Source organism: Salvelinus namaycush, chromosome 8 (genome assembly GCF_016432855.1).
Source record: "Salvelinus namaycush isolate Seneca chromosome 8, SaNama_1.0, whole genome shotgun sequence".
NCBI lineage: Eukaryota > Metazoa > Chordata > Actinopteri > Salmoniformes > Salmonidae > Salvelinus > Salvelinus namaycush.
This window is the reverse complement of record NC_052314.1, coordinates 15,107,598-15,127,777: the sequence shown is the minus strand read 5'-3', so window position 1 is coordinate 15,127,777 and position 20,180 is coordinate 15,107,598. Positions and strand designations below refer to the sequence as shown.

The following is a 20,180-nucleotide window of genomic DNA, read 5'->3' as shown; positions in this document are numbered from 1 at the left end:
AGTCTTTTCAATTGCGAGTTTTGAAATTATTTTTCCGTGAAGGGCGGAGTTTAGAGGGAGGTGTAGACAATGAGTCTCCATTGGTCCACTAGTTTTGAAGTGACGGTTCGTCTTAACCCAATCAATGAACATGATAAGTAGGTAATAGAAAAAAAGTCTGTAAGTACTGGCGAACCAGTTACCAACACCTGCGCCAAACGTTGTGCAACAGGTAAGTCATATGTTTACCTAAGTAGTTAGATGGTTTGTCATTAAATGTATTAGATAGACATGCTTCTAATATCCGTACATTATTTACCCGTGACTGACAATTTTAAAGTACGTTAGCTAAAACCCTAAAACCAGGTGACCTCAGACCGTCTACCTAAGTAGACAATAGAAAAAAAGCCTGTCTATCATGTTCATTGATTGGGTTAAGACGAACCGTCACTCCAAAACTAGTGGACCATTGGAGACTCATTGTCTACACCTCCCTCTAAACCCCGCCCTTCACAGAAAAATAATGCCAAAACTTGCAATCGAAAAGACTGGTAGTGAAAGCAAAGAAACGGACATCAAAAGCAAAGATACGAGTTGCGCAACAAAAAGGTAGCACATGCAGGCAAGAGCGTAGGCAAAATGTATCCAATAGGATTGGTTGAAAATTTAACTGAAAACTATTTTTGCATTCGTTTTCAAATAAATAAATAAAACATTTGTCATAGAGTTTTGCTCTCGCTTTAAAATTATTCGCTTAAAAGTTTTTGTATTATTTTTGTTTATAATTCTATACATTTTGCTTTCAATTGTTTGGTTTTTGATCTCAACATCCATTATTTCACCCGTTCTCGAAAATATGTTAACATTCTCAACTTTATTTTTCATGGTCACGTTTTTAATTTTTTTAAATTCAATACATATAGCGTGAAATTGACCCCATACACTTGTCCCTCAAATATAACGTTACAGAATATTAGCATAGATGTGACATCAGTCAAAATGCCTTAAAACAAGAAATGGTATCAAGAACTAGATAAAACGAGCCACCTACAGATTCCAAACGTGGCAGGTTCTTGTCATTGTTGCTAGCTATCTGACCATCCAGAATCACAACACACTGTCTTCTGCCCCATTGAAGCGTGCGCATCGTTTTCCTGACGTCAGCTAACCCGTCTATAGATAAGCCCTGACAATTTAGTTTTTTTACAGTCACATTTTCTAGCTAAACATTTTACTAAAATTGGACCGCAAAGACTGCCACAAAATTATCTTCCAGATATATCATATTATACCTCTGCAACTGTCATAACCAATATGCTTGGTTGCATTCAAGTTATGCATGCAAATCTGACAATAAAAGGCTACATTTTTACTGGCAGCCCAATTCAGTATTTTCCCCCCGCTAATTGGACTTTTGACCAATCACATCAGATCCTTTCAGATCTTTTTCAGAGATAATCTGATTGGTAAAAAGACCAATTAGTGAAAAACAAGATCAGAATTGGGCTGCCTGTCTAAACACAGCCTAAGTACAATGACCCTTATGCACCATGGACCAATGTACTGTGTAAAGAGATAGACTGGATACCCTGGAGTGGTGAGTAGGACAGGAGACTGACTGTAAATCTGAATTCTCCTAGCCAGTCCATTTGAGTTTTGGACTTCCTGTGATTACATTATGGAGTGTAGCTCCCAAGTCTTTAAAATAAGATTAAAAAGTGAAAACTTGTATTTTTCCTCTCAAGGGACCAGGCCTAAGGATTTTTTGGAAGCTGTCTTTGCTGCATTTCTCTAGGTGAGATTTGTAGATGGGTTGTAAAGCTGGTGTTTCAATGTGATATTTACAATATAACGGGAGTAATCACAACAGCATACATTTACAACACAATCTAAAGTTACAGAATAAATACTGTATGCCGTGTTATAAATGTTTTATTTTCTCCATGCGTTTTACCATTATGGTTTACCATTGCTACAATATACCACTTGTTGTTGGTCATGGATGTTATATTAGGGGAAATTATTGTATACTGCAGTAACTGCCAACATTGCACATATTCTCAAATACAAACCGACAATAGCAACAACCTTGTCACGCAGTCTTTGACACGTTTGTTTCTTTCGAGCAATTTTTACTTTTACTAATACTGACCAAATAGTGGCTTTAACATTAAACAGAATAAAATTGTGAGAGGTTAGCAAATATATAGAGTATGGCAACATGATCAGCCTGAAGGCACTTTATGATGCTTGTTTGCTTTCTATTGAAGATCAGAATGTAGTGAAGACCTGCCTCTATTCTACTCCTCAAGCTAATCATACAGTCTGAGGATGTTTTCAACATGTCAGGTACTGTTAGGGCCAGGAGTTTTCCTGATCTGGACAACTCATCAGGTTGTGTGGTCAAGGAAAAACTCCTGGCCCTAACTGTATGAAGACCTGTATTCCTTGTTTCTAACAAGTCTTGATTCAGCATTATGAATGTTATATTAGGCAGTTCAAAATAGTGTTTGAACCATCACCACACAGCAGTGCTTCTCAACTTCAGTCGTCCAATAACCCCAACAGCAAACATTTTTGTTGTAGCCCTGGATAAGCACACAGATTCCAATGGTTAACTAATCATCAAGCCCTCAATGAGTTGAATCAGATGAGTTTGTTCGGGCCAACAACAAAATGGTGTGCTGTTGGGGGTACTCGAGGACTGGAGTTGGGAGACACTGCTATACACTACTCCTAGGCCAGTGCAACCCAGTGCTATGAATCCAATGATAGCATTGTGGGTTTATCAAGGAATGATTGTCTATGAACTGACTGACACAAATCAAACAAAGTTAGTTGCCTATTAATAAAGACAACAAAAAAATGTAATGATGCTTTCAGGGTCATCACAGCTTACTGCATTTCACTTTCAAAGCTAACACTTCACTGAACAAAACAGCTCAAACTAGTCTCTACAAAGATTCACTTATACATCATGCTCGCTGTTTGGTCATTCAAGGACCAAATATGAATGGCTACTGGGGACAGCTTTTAGTTTTATAATATATAATTCAGTTCTGCTTTGAATTAAGCATCAGGATGTGGGAGACAATTGAAATGTGGTCATTCTTGCACTATACTGTAAGCCTGTCATAGGGCAAGGTGCACTCCTGGACTGTCCAAGATGTGAGTCTGTCATAGGGCAAGGTGCACTCCTGGACTGTCCAAGATGTGAGTCTGTCATAGGGCAAGGTGCACTCCTGGACTGTCCAAGATGTGAGTCTGTCATAGGGCAAGGTGCACTCCTGGACTGTCCAAGATGTGAGTCTATCATAGGGCAAGGTGCACTCCTGAACTGTCCAAGATGTGAGTCTGTCATAGGGCAAGGTGCACTCCTGGACTGTCCAAGATGTGAGTCTATGGTGGAGCACAACCACGAAATGGGGTAACCAAAGAAGTGGGGAGGGTAAAAAGGTTCTTCCAAGTGTACATGTTCCCACCCTCCTCCTAATGGCCTACAATAGCATTGCTACAGTTCTGCTGTGCATATCATAGAACTAGATTCAATGTGGACTAATAGATTGCACTTCCTGAATGACAAAGCATAACTGTTAAACCCTCCAGGGCCTTTAGAGAGATCGAGAGATCGAGAGAGGAGGATAAGTGAAAAGTAAGCGATGGAGTAAACAAGTGTCCTATGTGGTCTTGACCAGGTCGTAGACATGGATGTGAAAGTCATCGTCGTATTTGATGTAGTATACAGAAGGCTTGGCAGGGACTTGGTAGATCACTAGGCCTGTTCGCTTCACACCTTTGTCAGTAACATACTCAACCTGCTTACCCACGAGACTCTCAGTCTCCTCGCCGGGCTTTCGGTCGGCCGGAAGCAAGTGCTTATTTTCTAGAAGGAAAAACAATGAATAATGTCAATGCTAGGGGTCTGTTCTTGAAATCTGCTTATAGGGGAATTATCAAAATATGTTATGCTTATAAGTATTGATAGATACATATTTGTCCTTTCTACAAGAACAAACACAGCAAATACTGTAAAGTAACCCTCCTAAATCCACTATCTTATAATTGGTGTGTAAAGAATAAACAAGTTCTACTCTGTAATCAGCCTCTCTCCAGTTCTCTGTAGGGGGAAGTATCTGAACACTCTGCTGCAGGTGGAGATGATGCTGAAGCTGAGAAATGGTCAATACCTGCTTCAGGTAAGATCCTGAGATCTCCCTCGGCATAATCGTCCCACAGCTGGTACATGTAGAGCACGGGGTCCTTCTCATAGGTGATGTAATACCAGTTAGTCATGATGGGAGCCCTGGAGAGGACCATGCCTCGCCACTCGTTCTTCTCTCCATCCTCCTTCTCAAAAAGGTGCTCCACCGCCTTGCCTACCAAATCCTCTGCTCCGTGAGGAACCTTGATCTTGTTGTTGACTGAGGAAGCAGATAAGTGTCGTCAAGGCAGAGACCAACATCGCATAACCACTGTGTCCCTGCAGTCTGATCATGCAGTAGCAGATATACAATAAGAACACGTCATAACCTGTGCACACCAAATTATGAAGTTTTTGCATTACCCAGAGCAGAGGATATGAAGCCTGATCTAAAAAAGGAGCCAAACTCATCACATTCACAACACTCACCAAGTTTCTCCGTGAGGACCTGTAGATTAGACACCCTTTCGTCCTTGAATAGCTCGATGCCGTAGACGCAGTCAAACCCGTCGTACTTGACCATGAATAGTGAGGGGTTGACACTGAGACGGTCCAGGACGGTGCCTTTCCATTTGCTCTGGCTGCCCTTCTCCCTCCAGTTGTGTTGTATTCTCACTCCCAGGAGACTGTTGGGGTCAGGGGTCATCACTGTGGTGTCACTCAGCTCCCCGCTACTCCGCTTTCTGGGGACACAATTTATGTATGTCATAGTTGGATATGCAAACTCATAGGATAATTTCACAAGGAAGTGGGACATATTTTACATGTTATTATGAGAGTTAAACAATTCATATTTGCTCATACGTGAAGCCTAGTGTAGCTTACCCTGACAGTCTGGAAAGAGGAAAATCCCAAAGTGTGCATGTCATGATAACATATTTACAGAAAACAACATGTTTACACATACCTGCCCCTTTTCTTGGACATGCCTCCAAAAATTCAAATACTGCTGAGGGAAGAAACAGATAGCAATGTTCAGAGATTGGGGGAAAAACAGCCATTTTCAGAAAAGTAATGCTAATCTTAGAAAGAGACTGAGCTGTTATGTATACAGTAGTGGCTGAGACAGACAACCAGAGCAGCCAATGGCTTAGCATGTCTGAATAACTTCCTGGTTATTTCCTTGTATGCATTGCATCCATGGAGGTCACTGCAACCAATGCAGAACAAAACTGCCGCAGATATACATCTTTACCCCACATTTCATAATCTATAATAATTCATGTAACTAACTATTTGAACATACACAACCGGGATCAGGAAAAACAAACTCATAGACTGCAAGTTGGCTATGAGAGATCAAGAGAAGTGCTATTCAACTTCAAGAAAAATACGTCAGCCAACACCACTGTATCCCACATGCATAAATGACAGGAGTGTAGCCAATTTAAATTCGCCACAACGATTGTATCACAAATGTAACATCGTCAATGTTACTATGTGACCCAGTGCTAGCCTATCGCACACACTGCTGATGAGACATGGAAAATGCGCGCCACAAGCAATGTTTGATCGTAATAGGTTATCAATTATTATTGCATTGATGTCAACTCCACGATATGCTGTTGTTCGGAGCACAAGCAAATGTAAATCTGTGTTAATGTCCCCGATAAATAATCTATAACACGATGGATTCTCTCCCATAAATATCATATTACCTGTACACGAATGTCATGCCAAAACGACTAAATTCTTCCAACAGAGAAACGCACACTACCGTCAATGCAAACCTTGCGAAACCTATGGAAAATGGGAGGATACTTCCGTGGGAAAAAAATAACTACAGCCCCCATAGAACCTCGAGGAGCGATGTCCGTTGATAGTTAGGTGAAAGTCAGCGCAATGAACAATGGGAATTGTTGTCATTGTGGTGGTGACCGTAGGTTTTGTTCAGGGTCGTTCTACGAAAATGGTGGCTTTTTGACCAGACAACTTTAATATATATATATTTTTTTTTTTGTTTAACCAAAACTTATAGTCAGGTAGTAGTTAACCCCTTTACATTATCTTAATGTATTTATATATTTTTACTACATTAAATACAAATAAAAATGCTTGTGCTGCCTTTTTGTCACTGGTGTTACAATTATATTACATTATTTACATAACAATGGCTAACTGTGAACATCAAATCAAATGTTATTATAGCTATGTGTCTGGCTAGACTGTAAACTCTCCTTCCAGGATCACATTAAGCATCTCCAATCCAAAGTTAAATCTAGATTCGGCTTCCTATTTCGCAACAAAGCCTCCTTCACTCATGCTGCCAAACATACCCTCGTAAAACTGGCTATCCTACCGATCCTTGACTTCGGCGATGTAATTTACAAAATAGCCTCCAACACTCTACTCAGCAAATTGGATGCAGTCTATCACAGTGCCATCCGTTTTGTCACCAAAGCCCCATATACTACCCACCACTGCGACTTGTATGCTTTCGTTGGCTGGTCCTCCCTACATATTTGTCGCCAAACCCACTGGCTCCAGGTCATTTATAAGTCTTTGCTAGGTAAAGCTCTGCCTTATCTCAGCTCACTGGTCACCATAGCAACACCCACCTGTAGCACGCGCTCCAGCAGGTATATTTCACTGGTCATCCCCAAAGCCAATTCCCCCTTTGGCCGCCTTTCCTTCCAGTTCTCTGCTGCCAATGACTGGAACGAACTGCAAAAATCACTGGAGACATATCTCCTCACTAACTTTAAGCGTCAGCTGTCAGAGCAGCTAACCGATCGCTGCAGCTGTACACCTGTAAACCCATCTGTTAATAGCCCATCCAACCAACTACCTACCTCATACCCATATGTGTTTTTGTTTTTCTGCTCTTTTGCACACCAATATTTCTACTTGCACATCCTCATCTGCACATATATAACTCCAGTGTAAATTACTAAATTGTAATTACTTCGCCACTATTGGCCTATTTATTGCCTTACCTCATTACTTCATTTGCACACACTGTATACAGATTTTTCTATTGTGTTATTGACTGTATGTTTGTTTATCCCATGTGTAACTCTGTGATGTTGTTTTTGTCGCACTGCTTTGCTTTATCTTGGCCAGGTTGCAGTTGTAAATGAGAACTTGTTTTCAACTGGCCTACCTGGTCAAATAAAGGTGAAATATATATATTTTTTAATTAGTCACAAGCACCGTATACAAAAGGTGTAGACCTTACAGTGAAATGCTTACTTACGAGCCCCTAACCGACAGAGCAGTTAAAAAAATATGGATAGCAATAAGAGATAAAAGTAACAAGTAATTAAAAAGGAGCAGTAAAAAAAATAACAATATATACAGGGGGGTGCCGGTACAGATACTAATTTGCGGGGGCACCGGTTAGTTGAGGTAGTATGTACTGTACATGTAGGTAGAGTTAATTAATTAAAGTGACTATGCATAGATGACAACAGAGAGTGGCAGTGGTGAGGGGAGGGAGGGGAGGGGAGGGGGGGCAATGCGAATAGTCTGGATAGCCATTTGACTAGATGTTCAGGAGTCTTATGGCTTGGGTGTAGAAGCTTAGAAGCCTCCTGATCTAGACTTGGCTCCGGTACCGCTTGCCGTGAGGTAGCAGAGAGAACAGTCTATGACAAGGGTGGCTGGAGTCTTTGAGGTCTTGGATGGCAGGAAGCTTGGCACCAGCGATGTACTGGGCCGTTCACACTACCCTCTGTCGTGCCTTGCGGTTGGAGGCCGAGCAGTTGCCATACCAGGCAGTGATGCAACTAGTCAGGATGCTCTCAATGGTGCAGCTCTAGAAACTTTTCAGGATCTGAGGACCCATGCCAAATCTTGAGTGGGAATAGGTGTTGTCGTGCCCGCTTCACGACTGTCATGGTGTGCTTGGACCATGTCAGTTGGTTTGTGATGTGGACACCAACGAACTTGAAGCTCTCAACCTGCTCCACTGCAGCCCCGTCGATGAGAATGGGGGCGTGCTCGGTCCTCTTTTTCCTGTAGTCCACAATCATCAAATCAAATCAAATGTATTTATATAGCTCTTCGTACATCAGCTGATATCTCAAAGTGCTGTACAGAAACCCAGCCTAAAACCCCAAACAGCAAGCAATGCAGGTGTAGAAGCACGGTGGCTAGGAAAAACTCCCTAGAAAGGCCAAAACCTAGGAAGAAACCTAGAGAGGAACGAGGCTATGAGGGGTGGCCAGTCCTCTTCTGGCTGTGCCGGGTGGAGATTATAACAGAACATGGCCAAGATGTTCAAATGTTCATAAATGACCAGCATGGTCAAATAATAATAATCACAGTAGTTGTCGAGGGTGCAGCACCTCAGGAGTAAATGTCAGTTGGCTTTTCATAGCCGATCATTAAGAGTATCTCTACCGCTCCTGCGGTCTCTAGAGAGTTGAAAACAGCAGGTCTGGGACAGGTAGCACGTCCGGTGAACAGGTCAGGGTTCCATAGCCGCAGGCAGAACAGTTGAAACTGGAGCAGCAGCATGGCCAGGTGGACTGAGGACAGCAAGGAGTCATCATGTCAGGTCGTCCTGAGGCATGGTCCTAGGGCTCAGGTCCTCCGAGAGAGAGAAAGAAAGAGAGAAAGAGAGAATTAGAGAGAGCATACTTAAATTCACACAGGACACCGGATAAGACAGAAGTACTCCAGATATAACAAACTGACGCTAGCCCCCCGACACATAAATTAATGCAGCATAAATACTGGAGGCTGAGACAGCAGGGGTCAGGAGACACTGCTGTCTCCTGACCCGATGATACCCCCGGACAGGGCCAAACAGGAAGGATATAACCCCACCCACTTTGCCAAGGCACAGCCCCCACACCACTAGAGGGATATCTTCAACCACCAACTTACCATCCTGAGACAAGGCCGAGTATAGCCCACAAAGATCTCCGCCATGGCACAACCCAGGGGGGGGGGGGACGCCAACCCAGACAGGAAGATCACGTCAGTGACTCAACCCATTAAAGTGACTCACCCCCTCCTAGGGACGGCATGAAAGAGCACCAGTAAGCCAGTGACTCAGCCCCTGCAATAGGGTTAGAGGCAGAGAATCCCAGTGAAGAGAGGGGAACCGGCCAGGCAGAGACAGCAAGGGCGGATCGTTGCTCCAGAGCCTTTCCGTTCACCTTCACACTCCTGGGCCAGACTACACTCAATCATAGGACCTACTGAAGAGATGAGTCTTCAATAAAGAATTAAAGGTTGAGACCGAATCTGCGTCTCTCACATGGGTAGGCAGACCATTCCATAAAAATGGAGATCTATAGGAGAAAGCCCTGCCTCCAGCTGTTTGCTTAGAAATTCTAGGGACAATTAGGAGGCCTGCGTCTTGTGACCGTAGCGTACGTGTAGGTATGTACGCAGGACCAACTCAGAAAGATAGGTAGGAGCAAGCCCATGTAACGCTTTGTAGGTTAACAGTAAAACCTTGAAATCAGCCCTAGCCTTAACAGGAAGCCAGTGTAGGGAGGCTAGCACTGGAGTAATATGATTACATTTTTTGGTTCTAGTCAGGATTCTAGCAGCCGTATTTAGCACTAACTGAAGTTTATTTAGTGCTTTATCCGGGTAGCAGGAAAGTAGAGCATTGCAGTAGTCTAACCTAGAAGTAACAAAAGCATGGATAAATTTTTCTGCATAATTTTTGGACAGAAAATTTCTGATTTTTGCAATGTTACGTAGATGGAAAAAAGCTGTCCTTGAAACAGTCTTGATATGTTCGTCAAAAGAGAGATCAGGGTCCAGAGTAACGCCGAGGTCCTTCACAGTTTTATTTGAGACGACTTTACAACCATCAAGATTAATTGTCAGATTTAACAGAAGATCTCTTTGTTTCTTGGGACCTAGAACAAGCATCTCTGTTTTGTCCGAGTTTAAAAGTAGAACGTTTTCAGCCATCCACTTCCTTATGTCTGAAACACAGGCTTCTAGCGAGGGCAATTTTGGGGCTTCACCATGTTTCATTGAAATGTACAGCTGTGTGTCATCCGCATAGCAGTGAAAGTTAACATTATGTTTTCGAATGACATCCCCAAGAGGTAAAATATATAGTGAAAACAATAGTGGCCCTAAAACGGAACCTTGAGGAACACCGAAATGTACAGTTGATTTGTCAGAGGACAAATCATTCACAGAGACAAACTGATATCTTTCCAACAGATAAGATCTAAACCAGGCCAGAACTTGTCCGTGTAGACCAATTTGGGTTTCTAATCTCTCCAAAAGAATGTGGTGATCGATGGTATCAAAGACAGCACTAAGGTCTAGTAGCACGAGGACAGATGCAGAGCCTCGGTCTGACGCCATTAAATGGTCATTTACCACCTTCACAAGTGCAGTCTCAGTGCTATGATGGGGTCTAAAAGTTCATCGATGAAATAATCTAATTTGTCTTGATCACGCTGAGGGAGAGGTTGTTGACCTGGCACCACACAGCCAGGTCTCTGACCTCCCTGTAGGCTGGCTCGTTGTTGTCTGTGTTCAGGCCTACCACTGTTGTGTCATCGGCAATTTTAACGATGGTGTTGGATTCGTGCCTGGCCGTGCAGTCATGAGTGAACAGGTAGTACAGGAGGGGGCTGAGCACGCACCCCTGAGGGTCTCTATGTATTGAGGATCAGCATGGCGGATGTGTTGCTACCTATCCTTACCACCTTGGGGCGGCCCGTCAGGAAGTCCAGGATCCAGTTGCAGAGGGAGGTGTTTAGTTCCACGGTCCTTAGCTTATTGATGAGCTTTGAGGGCACTATAGTGTTGAACGCTGAGCTGTAGTCTATGAATAGCATTCTCACATAGGTGTTCCTTTTGTCCAGGTGGGAAATGGCAGTGTGCAGTGCCATAGAGACTGCATCATCTGTGGATCTTTTGGGGAGGTATGCAAATTGGAGTGAGTCTAGGGTTTCTGGGATGATGGTGTTGATGTGAGCCATGACCAGCCTTTCAAAGCACTTCATGGCTACAGGCGTGAGTGCTACGGGTGGGTAGTCATTTAGGCAGGTTACCTTAGTGTTCTTGGGAACAGGCACTATGGTGGTCTGCTTGAAAAATGTTGGTATTACAGACTCGGACAGGGAGAGGTTGAAAATGTCAGTGAAGACCCTTGCTAGTTGGTCAGCGCATGCTCGCAGTACACGTCCTGGTAATCCGTCTGACCCTGTGGCCTTGTGAATGTTGACCTGTCTAAAGGTCTTACTCACATCGGCTGCGGAGAGCGAGATCACACTGTCTTCCGGTACAGCTGGTGCTCTCATGCATGTTTCAGTGTTATTTGCCTCGAAGCGAGTATAGAAGTAGTTTAGCTCGTCCAGTAGGCTTGTGTCACTGGACAGCTCTTGGCTGTGCTTCCCTTTGTAGTTTGTAATGGTTTGCAGGCAATGCCACATCCGACGAGCGTCAGAGACGGTGTAGTACGATTCGATCTTAGTCCTGTATTGACACTTTGCCTGTTTGATGGTTCATCGGATGGCATAGCGGGATTTCTTATAAGCTTCCAGGTTAGTGTCCCGCTCATTGAAAGAAGAAGCTCTAGCCTTTAGCTCAGTGTGGATGCTGCCTGTAATCCATGGTTTCTGGTTGGGGTATGTACGTACGGTCACTGTGGGGACGACGTCATCGATGCACTTATTGATGAAGCCAAGCAACTGTTTTGATTATGAAGATGTTGTTGATTCTGCTCTTCACAATTCCTCACTGCCAGGCCTAGCTATGGAAACACAATTTCTCTAGTACAACATGAGGGTGTATTCACTCGTGTAATACTGGTGTTAAAGTAAAAAAGCAGCATAAATAATAAGACTATTCTATTAACACCAGCAGGAACAGTAACACAAGTGACGGTAACACCAGTGACAAATCTGCAGACAATATGACATAGCCAATATGGAAGCCAAAGTAGCTCAAACCACACTTCTTAAAATTGTAAATAATTAATTAATCATGTGATTTGATCAATTATTTTAAACACATTTATTTTCCCCTACTATAAACTGTGTAACAACAGTTACACGTCTTAAGGCCTCACAGGAAATCATCAAATGAACAGCTTCTACCCCCAAGCCATAAGATTGCTAAGACAATACTGCTAATTAGCTAATCAAATGGCTACCCGCTGCTGCTACTGTCTATTTTCTAGCCTGTTGCTTAGTCACTTTAACCTGACCTACAGTTGAAGTCAGAAGTTTACATACACCTAAGCAAAATGCATTTACACTCAGTTTTTCACAATTCCTGACATTTAATCCCAGTAACAATTCCCTGTCTTAGCTCAGGTAGGATCAACACCTTATTTTAAGAATGTGAAATGTCAGAATAATTGTAGAGAGAATGATTTATTTCAGCTTTTATTTCTTTCATCACATTCCCAGTGGGTCAGAAGTGTACATACACTCAATTTGTATTTGGTAGCATTGCCTTTAAATTGTTTAACTTTTTATGGCTGCAGGGGCAGTATTGAGTAGCTCTGTTTAAGGTGCCCATTTCAAACGGCCTCGTACTCAATTCTTGCTCGTACAATATGCATATTATTGTTATTATTGGATAGAAAACACTCTCTAGTTTCTATAGCCGTTTGAATTATGTCTCTGAGTGGAACAGAACTCATTCTACAGCACTTTTCCTGATATGGAGTGAGATTTCAGAAATGTTGGCCTCTGGTCCCAGGTCAGTTTTAAAGTCCCTGTAAATCCTATGAGGATACAAACACTGCCCACGCCTTCCTCTAGATGTCAGTAAGAGGTGACAATTTGAATGGAGTCGATTGCGCAATCAGGGCCTGTATAAAAGGCCAAAGACCGGATGTACCGTTCTTTTCCTGCTGCGCCTGACGCACGATGGACGACGGACCTGCTCTCTTGCCAAGCTTGGGTTTAGCCAGTAATATATCGCCGGTCATGTTTTTACTCGTTATAGGTGTTAAAAACATCATAAGGTAGTTAATTTAAACCGTTTTATAGCAATTTATATCCGTTTAGTGCGATTTTGAGGCAATTCTTAGTGATGCACTTTGAAGCGCCTGGCACGTTTCCAGTACCGGTCGAACGTTAGTGGGCATTTCGACGGACAAGAGGACATCTTTCGACCAAAAGAAGATTAGACCCAAGAAAGGATACATTGCCCAAGATTCTGATGGAAGATCACCTCATAGTAAGAAATATTTAAGATGATAAATCGTTGTTCTGTCGAAAAATGTTAAACGCATATTCCGCCATTTTCTTTGGTATAGCTTCGCTTGGCGAACCCTGTATTGCACAGTAAGGATAATTTTAGAAATGTAATTCAGCGATTGCATTAAGAACTAATTTGTCTTTCGATAGCTGTCCAACTTATATTTTTTTAGTCAAGTTTATGAATAGTTAATCATGAGACAAGATCACTGTCAAATATGGCGCCCGACATTTTCAGGCTAGTTTTGCTAGTATTGTCATTGTATAACCACGGTTTTTTGTGGCTAAATATGCACATTTTCGAACAAACTCTATATGTATGTTGTAATATGATGTTACAGGAGTGTCATCGGAAGAATTCTGAGAAGGTTAGTGAAAAAATTAATATATTTTGGCGATGATTACGTTATCGCTCTCTTTGGCTTGAATCAATGCTCTGGTAACGTTTGCACATGTGGTATGCTAATATAACGATTTATTGTGTTTTCGCTGTAAAACACTTAGAACATCTGAAATATTGTCTGAATTCACAAGATCTGTGTCTTTCCATTGCTGTGAGCTGTGTATTTTTAAGAAATGTTTTATGATTAGTAATTAGGTAATACACGTTGCTCTCTGTATTTATTCTAGTCGAGTTGTGATGGTGGGTGCAATTGTAAACTATGATTTATACCTGAAATATGCACATTTTTCTAACAAAACCTATCCTATACAATAAATATGTTATCAGACTGTCATCTGATGAGGTTTTTTCTTGGTTAGTGGCTATCAATATCTTTATTTGGCCGAATTGGTGATAGCACCTGATGGAGTAAGAAACTGATGGAGTTAGAAAAGTGGTGTCTTTTGCTAACGTGGTTAGCTAATAGATTTACATATTTTGTCTTCCCTGTAAAACATTTTAAAAATCTGAAATGGTGGCTTTATTCACAAGATCTGTATCTTTCATTTGGTGTCTTGGACTTGTGATTTAATGATATTTAGATGCTACTATTTAATTGTGACGCTATGCTAGCGATGCTAATCAGTGTGGGGGTGGGGGGGTGGGGGGATGTTGTCATAGGTGTACCGACCTCGGGCTTGCAGCCATAAGAGGTTTTAACTTGGGTCAAACGCTTTGGGTAGCCTTCCACAAGCTTCCCACAATAAGTTGGGTGAATTTTGTCCCATTCCTCCTGACAGAGCTGTTATAACTGAGTCAGCTTTGTAGGCCTCCTTGCTCGCACACGTGTTTTCAGTTCTGCCCACAAATGTTCAATAGGATTGAGGTCAGGGCTTTGTGATGGCCACTCCAATACCTTGAGTTTGCTGTCTTTAAGCCATTTAGCCACAACTTCGGGGTCATTGTCGATTTGGAAGACCCATTTGCGACCAAGCTTTAACTTCCTGACTGATGTCTTGAGATGTTACTTCAATATATCCACATACTTGTCATTTTTCATGATGCCATCTATTTTGTGAAGTGCACCAGTCCCTCCTGCATCAAAGCACCCCCACAACATGATGCTGCCACCCCCGTGCTTCACAGTTGGGATGGTGTTCTTCGGCTTGCAAGCCTCCCCCTTTTTCCTCCAAACATAACGATGGTCATTATGGCCAAACAGTTCTATTTTTGTACGATTTAGTACAAAACGTATGATCTTTGTCCCCATGTGCAGTTGCAACCGTAGTCTGGCATTTTTATGACGGTTTTGGAGCAGGAGCTTCTTCCTTGCTGAGCGGCCTTTCAGGTTATGTCCATATAGGACTCGTTTTACTGTGGATGTAGATACTTTTGTACCGGTTTCCACCAGCATCTTCACAAGGTCCTTTGCTGTTGTTCTGGGATTGATTTGCACTTTTCGCACCAAAGTACGTTAATCTCTAGGAGACAGAACGTGTCTCCTTCCTGAGTGGTATGACGGCTGCGTGGTCCCATAGTGTTTATACTTGCGTACTATTGTTTGTACAGATGAAAGTGGTACCTTCAGGCGTTTGGAAATTCATCCCAAGGATGAACCAGACTTGTGGAGGTCTACAATTTTATTTCTGAGGTCTTGGCTGATTTCTTTTGATTTTCCCATGATGTCAAGCAAAGAGGCACTGAGTTTGAAGGTAGGTCTTGAAATACATCCACAGGTACACCTCCAATTGACTCAAATGATGTTAATTAGCCTATCAGAATCTTCTAAAGCCCAATGTCATTTTCTGGAATTTTCCAAGCTGTTTAAAGGCACAGTCAACTTAGTGTATGTAAACTTCTGACCCACTGGAATTGTGAAACAGTGAGTTATATGTGAAATATTGTTATATGACACAACTGTGGAAAGCATTGTAGTCAACATGGGGCAGCATCCCTGTGGAACATTTTTGACACTTTGTAGTCTATGCCCTGACAAATTTAGGTTGTTTAGGTTGAGGGAAGTAGGGGTGCTGAGGTGCTGCAGCATCCCCTGATAAATCACAATAAAAATATATATATATTTGTTTAAAAAATAGTGCAATCGGCCTTTATTACTCAAGTATGAGCAGAGAAAAATACTTGTCAGCTAGCACGTGAATGCAGCATATGACATCCTGGCATTTAAAGCAAACAACATTTTCGACATTTCACATACTATAAATCTTTTTTTTTTTCATCCCCAAAATGCCTATTATTTTGAACGCAAGTATTTCTACCCCATCTCAAAATCTAGCCTAGCTGTATAGCACATAAACAGCATAGGATGGCAGCAGAAGGAATTAAAGGGAAATTACAAGTGTAGGTAAGGAAATAAAGGAAGCGTAATGACATGTAAGAAACGTAGGATAGAAGATGCTCAATTTATGACCGGGGACAGCATTAGGGAATAATAAAGGTGTTTCACTATCAAGTAAAAGCGGTGCAGATGTCCTTTAGTTAAATAAAATAAATAAATAGTAAGCTTTCACCAAGAGCTTGGAATGTCCCCAAATCAATGTCCCAATAGCATAGAGAGGGTCTAGTGTAAGGATAATGACACACAATGTTATCTATATGCCTCTACAGTCTTTTTGAGGGTTTCAAAACAAGTGCCAGGTGAAGTGGTACACCATATGAGAATATAGTGACCCACTGCATCTACTGAAGTGTCCCATTACAACTTAAAGCCACACTTTAGCAAAAGTAGGGGTCTGATGTTGTTTTAGGAGTGGTAGCATCCACTGAATAATACATTATCAACTTTCCACTGGGCACAGACATCAGTTCTACTTCTAATTTTGATTTTCATTTGGTTGAGTTGTCAACTAATGTGAATTCAATGTTAAACCAAGCAAAGTGTGTGAGTGAGCTCAGAAACATTTAGAAATAAATGTTTTGATGTTATGTCTTGGTAAAAGCTCATACCCGCTGGCGGACTTAGCATTAGGCAGAAGAGGCAATTGCTTCAGGCCTCACATCATCAAAGGGCCTCTCTAGCTGGGCATAAATTATTATTGTAAATTTTTTATCATGTTTAAATAATTTATCGCCCACATGCTCCACTCGAGGCGTAAAAAAAAAAAATATATGAAAAGACCCATCAAAATCTGTCTGTTTAAGCCAGAGGTATGTTTTTTGCATGGGCTGCGTCTCAATCCATCACATCTGCCCATCGATTTCTGCCTACTGCATCTGCGGTGGAAGGTGGCAGAGCTACAGCAGTGTTTGTCAGAACAGAAGACAACCCTGAAAATCGGTCTTCTCACGAAAACATCTGTAGCATCAAACGGTTTGGCTACACACTAATATGACCCATCTTTGGAAAGACCCCCACAAGTGTCACGGGACACCTCTGAAGGTAACCCGGGAAACTGGCCAAAAAATTTATGAAAGCAAATAGGGCATTTCCACAAAAGGTATAAGGGTAATTCCACTGTAAAAAAAAATCATATATATATACACTGCTCAAAAAAATAAAGGGAACACTTAAACAACACAATGTAACTCCAAGTCAATCACACTTCTGTGAAATCAAACTGTCCACTTAGGAAGCAACACTGATTGACAATAAATTTCACATGCTGTTGTGTAAATGGAATAGACAACAGGTGGAAATTATTATAGGCAATTAGCAAGACACCCCCAATAAAGGAGTGGTTCTGCAGGTGGTGACCACAGACCACTTCTCAGTTCCTATGCTTCCTGGCTGATGTTTTGGTCACTTTTGAATGCTGGCGGTGCTTTCACTCTAGTGGTAGCATGAGACGGAGTCTACAACCCACACAAGTGGCTCAGGTAGTGCAGCTCATCCAGGATGGCACATCAATGCGAGCTGTGGCAAGAAGGTTTGCTGTGTCTGTCAGCGTAGTGTCCAGAGCATGGAGGCGCTACCAGGAGACAGGCCAGTACATCAGGAGACGGGGAGGAGGCCGTAGGAGGGCAACAACCCAGCAGCAGGACCACTACCTCCGCCTTTGTGCAAGAAGGAGCAGAAGGAGCACTGCCAGAGCCCTGCAAAATGACCTCCAGCAGGCCACAAATGTGCATGTGTCTGCTCAAACGGTCAGAAACAGACTCCATGAGGGTGGTATGAGGGCCCGACGTCCACAGGTGGGGGTTGTGCTTACAGCCCAACACCGTGCAGGACGTTTGGCATTTGCCAGAGAACACCAAGATTGGCAAATTCGCCACTGGCGCCCTGTGCTCTTCACAGATGAAAGCAGGTTCACACTGAGCACATGTGACAGACGTGACAGTCTGGAGACGCCGTGGAGAACGTTCTGCTGCCTGCAACATCCTCCAGCATGACCGGTTTGGCGGTGGGTCAGTCATGGTGTGGGGTGGCATTTCTTTGGGGGGCCGCACAGCCCTCCATGGGCTCGCCAGAGGTAGCCTGACTGCCATTAGTTACCGAGATGAGATCCTCAGACCCCTTGTGAGACCATATGCTGGTGCGGTTGGCCCTGGGTTCCTCCTAATGCAAGACAATGCTAGACCTCATGTGGCTGGAGTGTGTCAGCAGTTCCTGCAAGAGGAAGGCATTGATGCTATGGACTGGCCCGCCCGTTTCCCAGACCTGAATCCAATTGAGCACATCTGAGACATCATGTCTCGCTCCATCCACCAACGCCACGTTGCACCACAGACTGTCCAGGAGTTGGCGGATGCTTTAGTCCAGGTCTGGGAGGATATCCCTCAGGAGACCATCCGCCACCTCATCAGGAGCATGCCCAGGCGTTGTAGGGAGGTCATACAGGCACGTGGAGGCCACACACACTACTGAGCCTCATTTTGACTTGTTTTAAGGACATTACATCAAAGTTGGATCAGCCTGTAGTGTGGTTTTCCACTTTAATTTTGAGTGTGACTCCAAATCCAGACCTCCATGGGTTGATAAATTTGATTTCCATTGATATTTGTTGTGTGATTTTGTTGTCAGCACATTCAACTATGTAAAGAAAAAAATATTTAATAAGAATTGTTCATTCATTCAGATCTAGGATGTGTTATTTTAGTGTTCCCTTTATTTTTTTGAGCAGTGTATATTCTGAGCTGTCTTATCTCTCAGATAAAGGACAGACACTTCAAAACATACTTCCTTTTGATTACATTTTTGACTATTAGTTTTTACATGTTATTCAATGTGTTTCTATGGGCTAATAGCAGTTTTTCCATGTATGTTTAATCAAATATTATTATTTATTTTTTTTATCAGGGTCCTACAATTCTAAATCAAATAGCTAAATGATCCTTGGTATGACCATCGTTAAAAGTTAGGTAGGAGGATTTAGAAATGTGGAACTGATGTTGTAAACCGTGATTGACCACCCACTTCAGCACAGTAGGTGGTGGCATGCACCTTTAACATTTGTTTGCAGTCCGCCATTATATCATAGAAGAAAAAGAAGATGCCACATGTCTCAGACAGCCGTACTTTGCCCCTCCATATATGTGAGTAGGCTACATTATATTTAGGAGTGGTTGCAATATCAGAGACCGCCTAGTGGTGCACAGTGTGCTCCCGAATCCTGCACCCGCTATCTGGCTCCCAGGTCCCCTCAATGGTTTCTACCGCTGCAGTCATTGTACGCATTGTTCCAACTTAAGTGACACAAAATTATTCTACCACCCATGCTTGTGTAAAATTGTAATACAACACATGTTCTTTACATACTCAAATGCCCATGTGGGCTTGTTAACATTGGTCAGACAAAACACATGCTCAAATTAAGAAGAGCTGAACACAAAACAACTATCTGCACCAAAAATATGAACTACTATGCGATCGTGTGGCACTATGTGAATGTCAATCATAGCTCTGCCTAAACCTTACAATTCTGGGCAATTGAGAAAGTTTCTCTTTCCTTCAGAGGGGGCAATATTGTGAGGGAATTACTACAGAGAGGTACGTTGGATCGACTGCTTAGATTGCGTCGAGCCAAAGGGTCTGAATGAACAGCTCTCTTTCTCATATTTTTTGTAAATATGTTTTTCTTTGTTTATTTCTCTTTCTTTTGTTATTCAAGTGGAATGTATGTGTAGGAATCTTGAATCATGATTATACTCTTGTTTGAATTACCTGTCTAGTTGCTACTGACAGTATTGACATTATTGATATGTTTGATTGACAAGACAAGTGGGACACTCCTCTGCGAGGATACTTAAGGCTCTGGTGATTTATGCCGAAACGTAAGCCTATTGTTTGTTTGTCCCATTTAATAAATCTATCAGATTTACACAGAAACAGAGTGCTCCTTTTTCTTTATTCTCCCGGATAGTCACCAGTTGAAGTATCCTGGGGTAATGAATGATAGTCACCAGTTGAAGTATCTTAGGGTAATGAATGATAGTCACCAGTTGAAGTATCCTGGGCTAATGAATGATAGTCACCAGTTGAAGTATCCTGGGGTAATGAATGATAGTCACCAGTTGAAGT

The 20,180-nt window shown here is 42.3% G+C and overlaps 1 protein-coding gene across 2 annotated transcripts; it reads right to left on the bottom strand.

Moving 5' to 3' along the window:
• Window positions 1-1,895: 1,895 nt before the first annotated feature.
• LOC120052427 (spindlin-Z-like) lies at window positions 1,896-5,920 on the bottom strand. 2 transcript variants are annotated; one of them, XM_038999312.1, is made up of 5 exons: window positions 5,839-5,920; window positions 5,088-5,129; window positions 4,610-4,863; window positions 4,167-4,400; window positions 1,896-3,862 (listed from the first exon to the last, which is right to left on the bottom strand). In XM_038999312.1, exons 2-5 carry the CDS (start codon window positions 5,105-5,107, stop codon window positions 3,657-3,659), a joined length of 714 nt encoding a protein of 237 aa, XP_038855240.1. In that variant the 5' UTR covers window positions 5,108-5,129; window positions 5,839-5,920; the 3' UTR covers window positions 1,896-3,656. The 2 variants fall into 2 exon arrangements, with proteins under 2 accessions (XP_038855240.1, XP_038855241.1); XM_038999313.1 differs by having other exon boundaries at window positions 5,088-5,126; window positions 5,839-5,908.
• Between the last annotated feature and the right edge of the window lie 14,260 nt (window positions 5,921-20,180).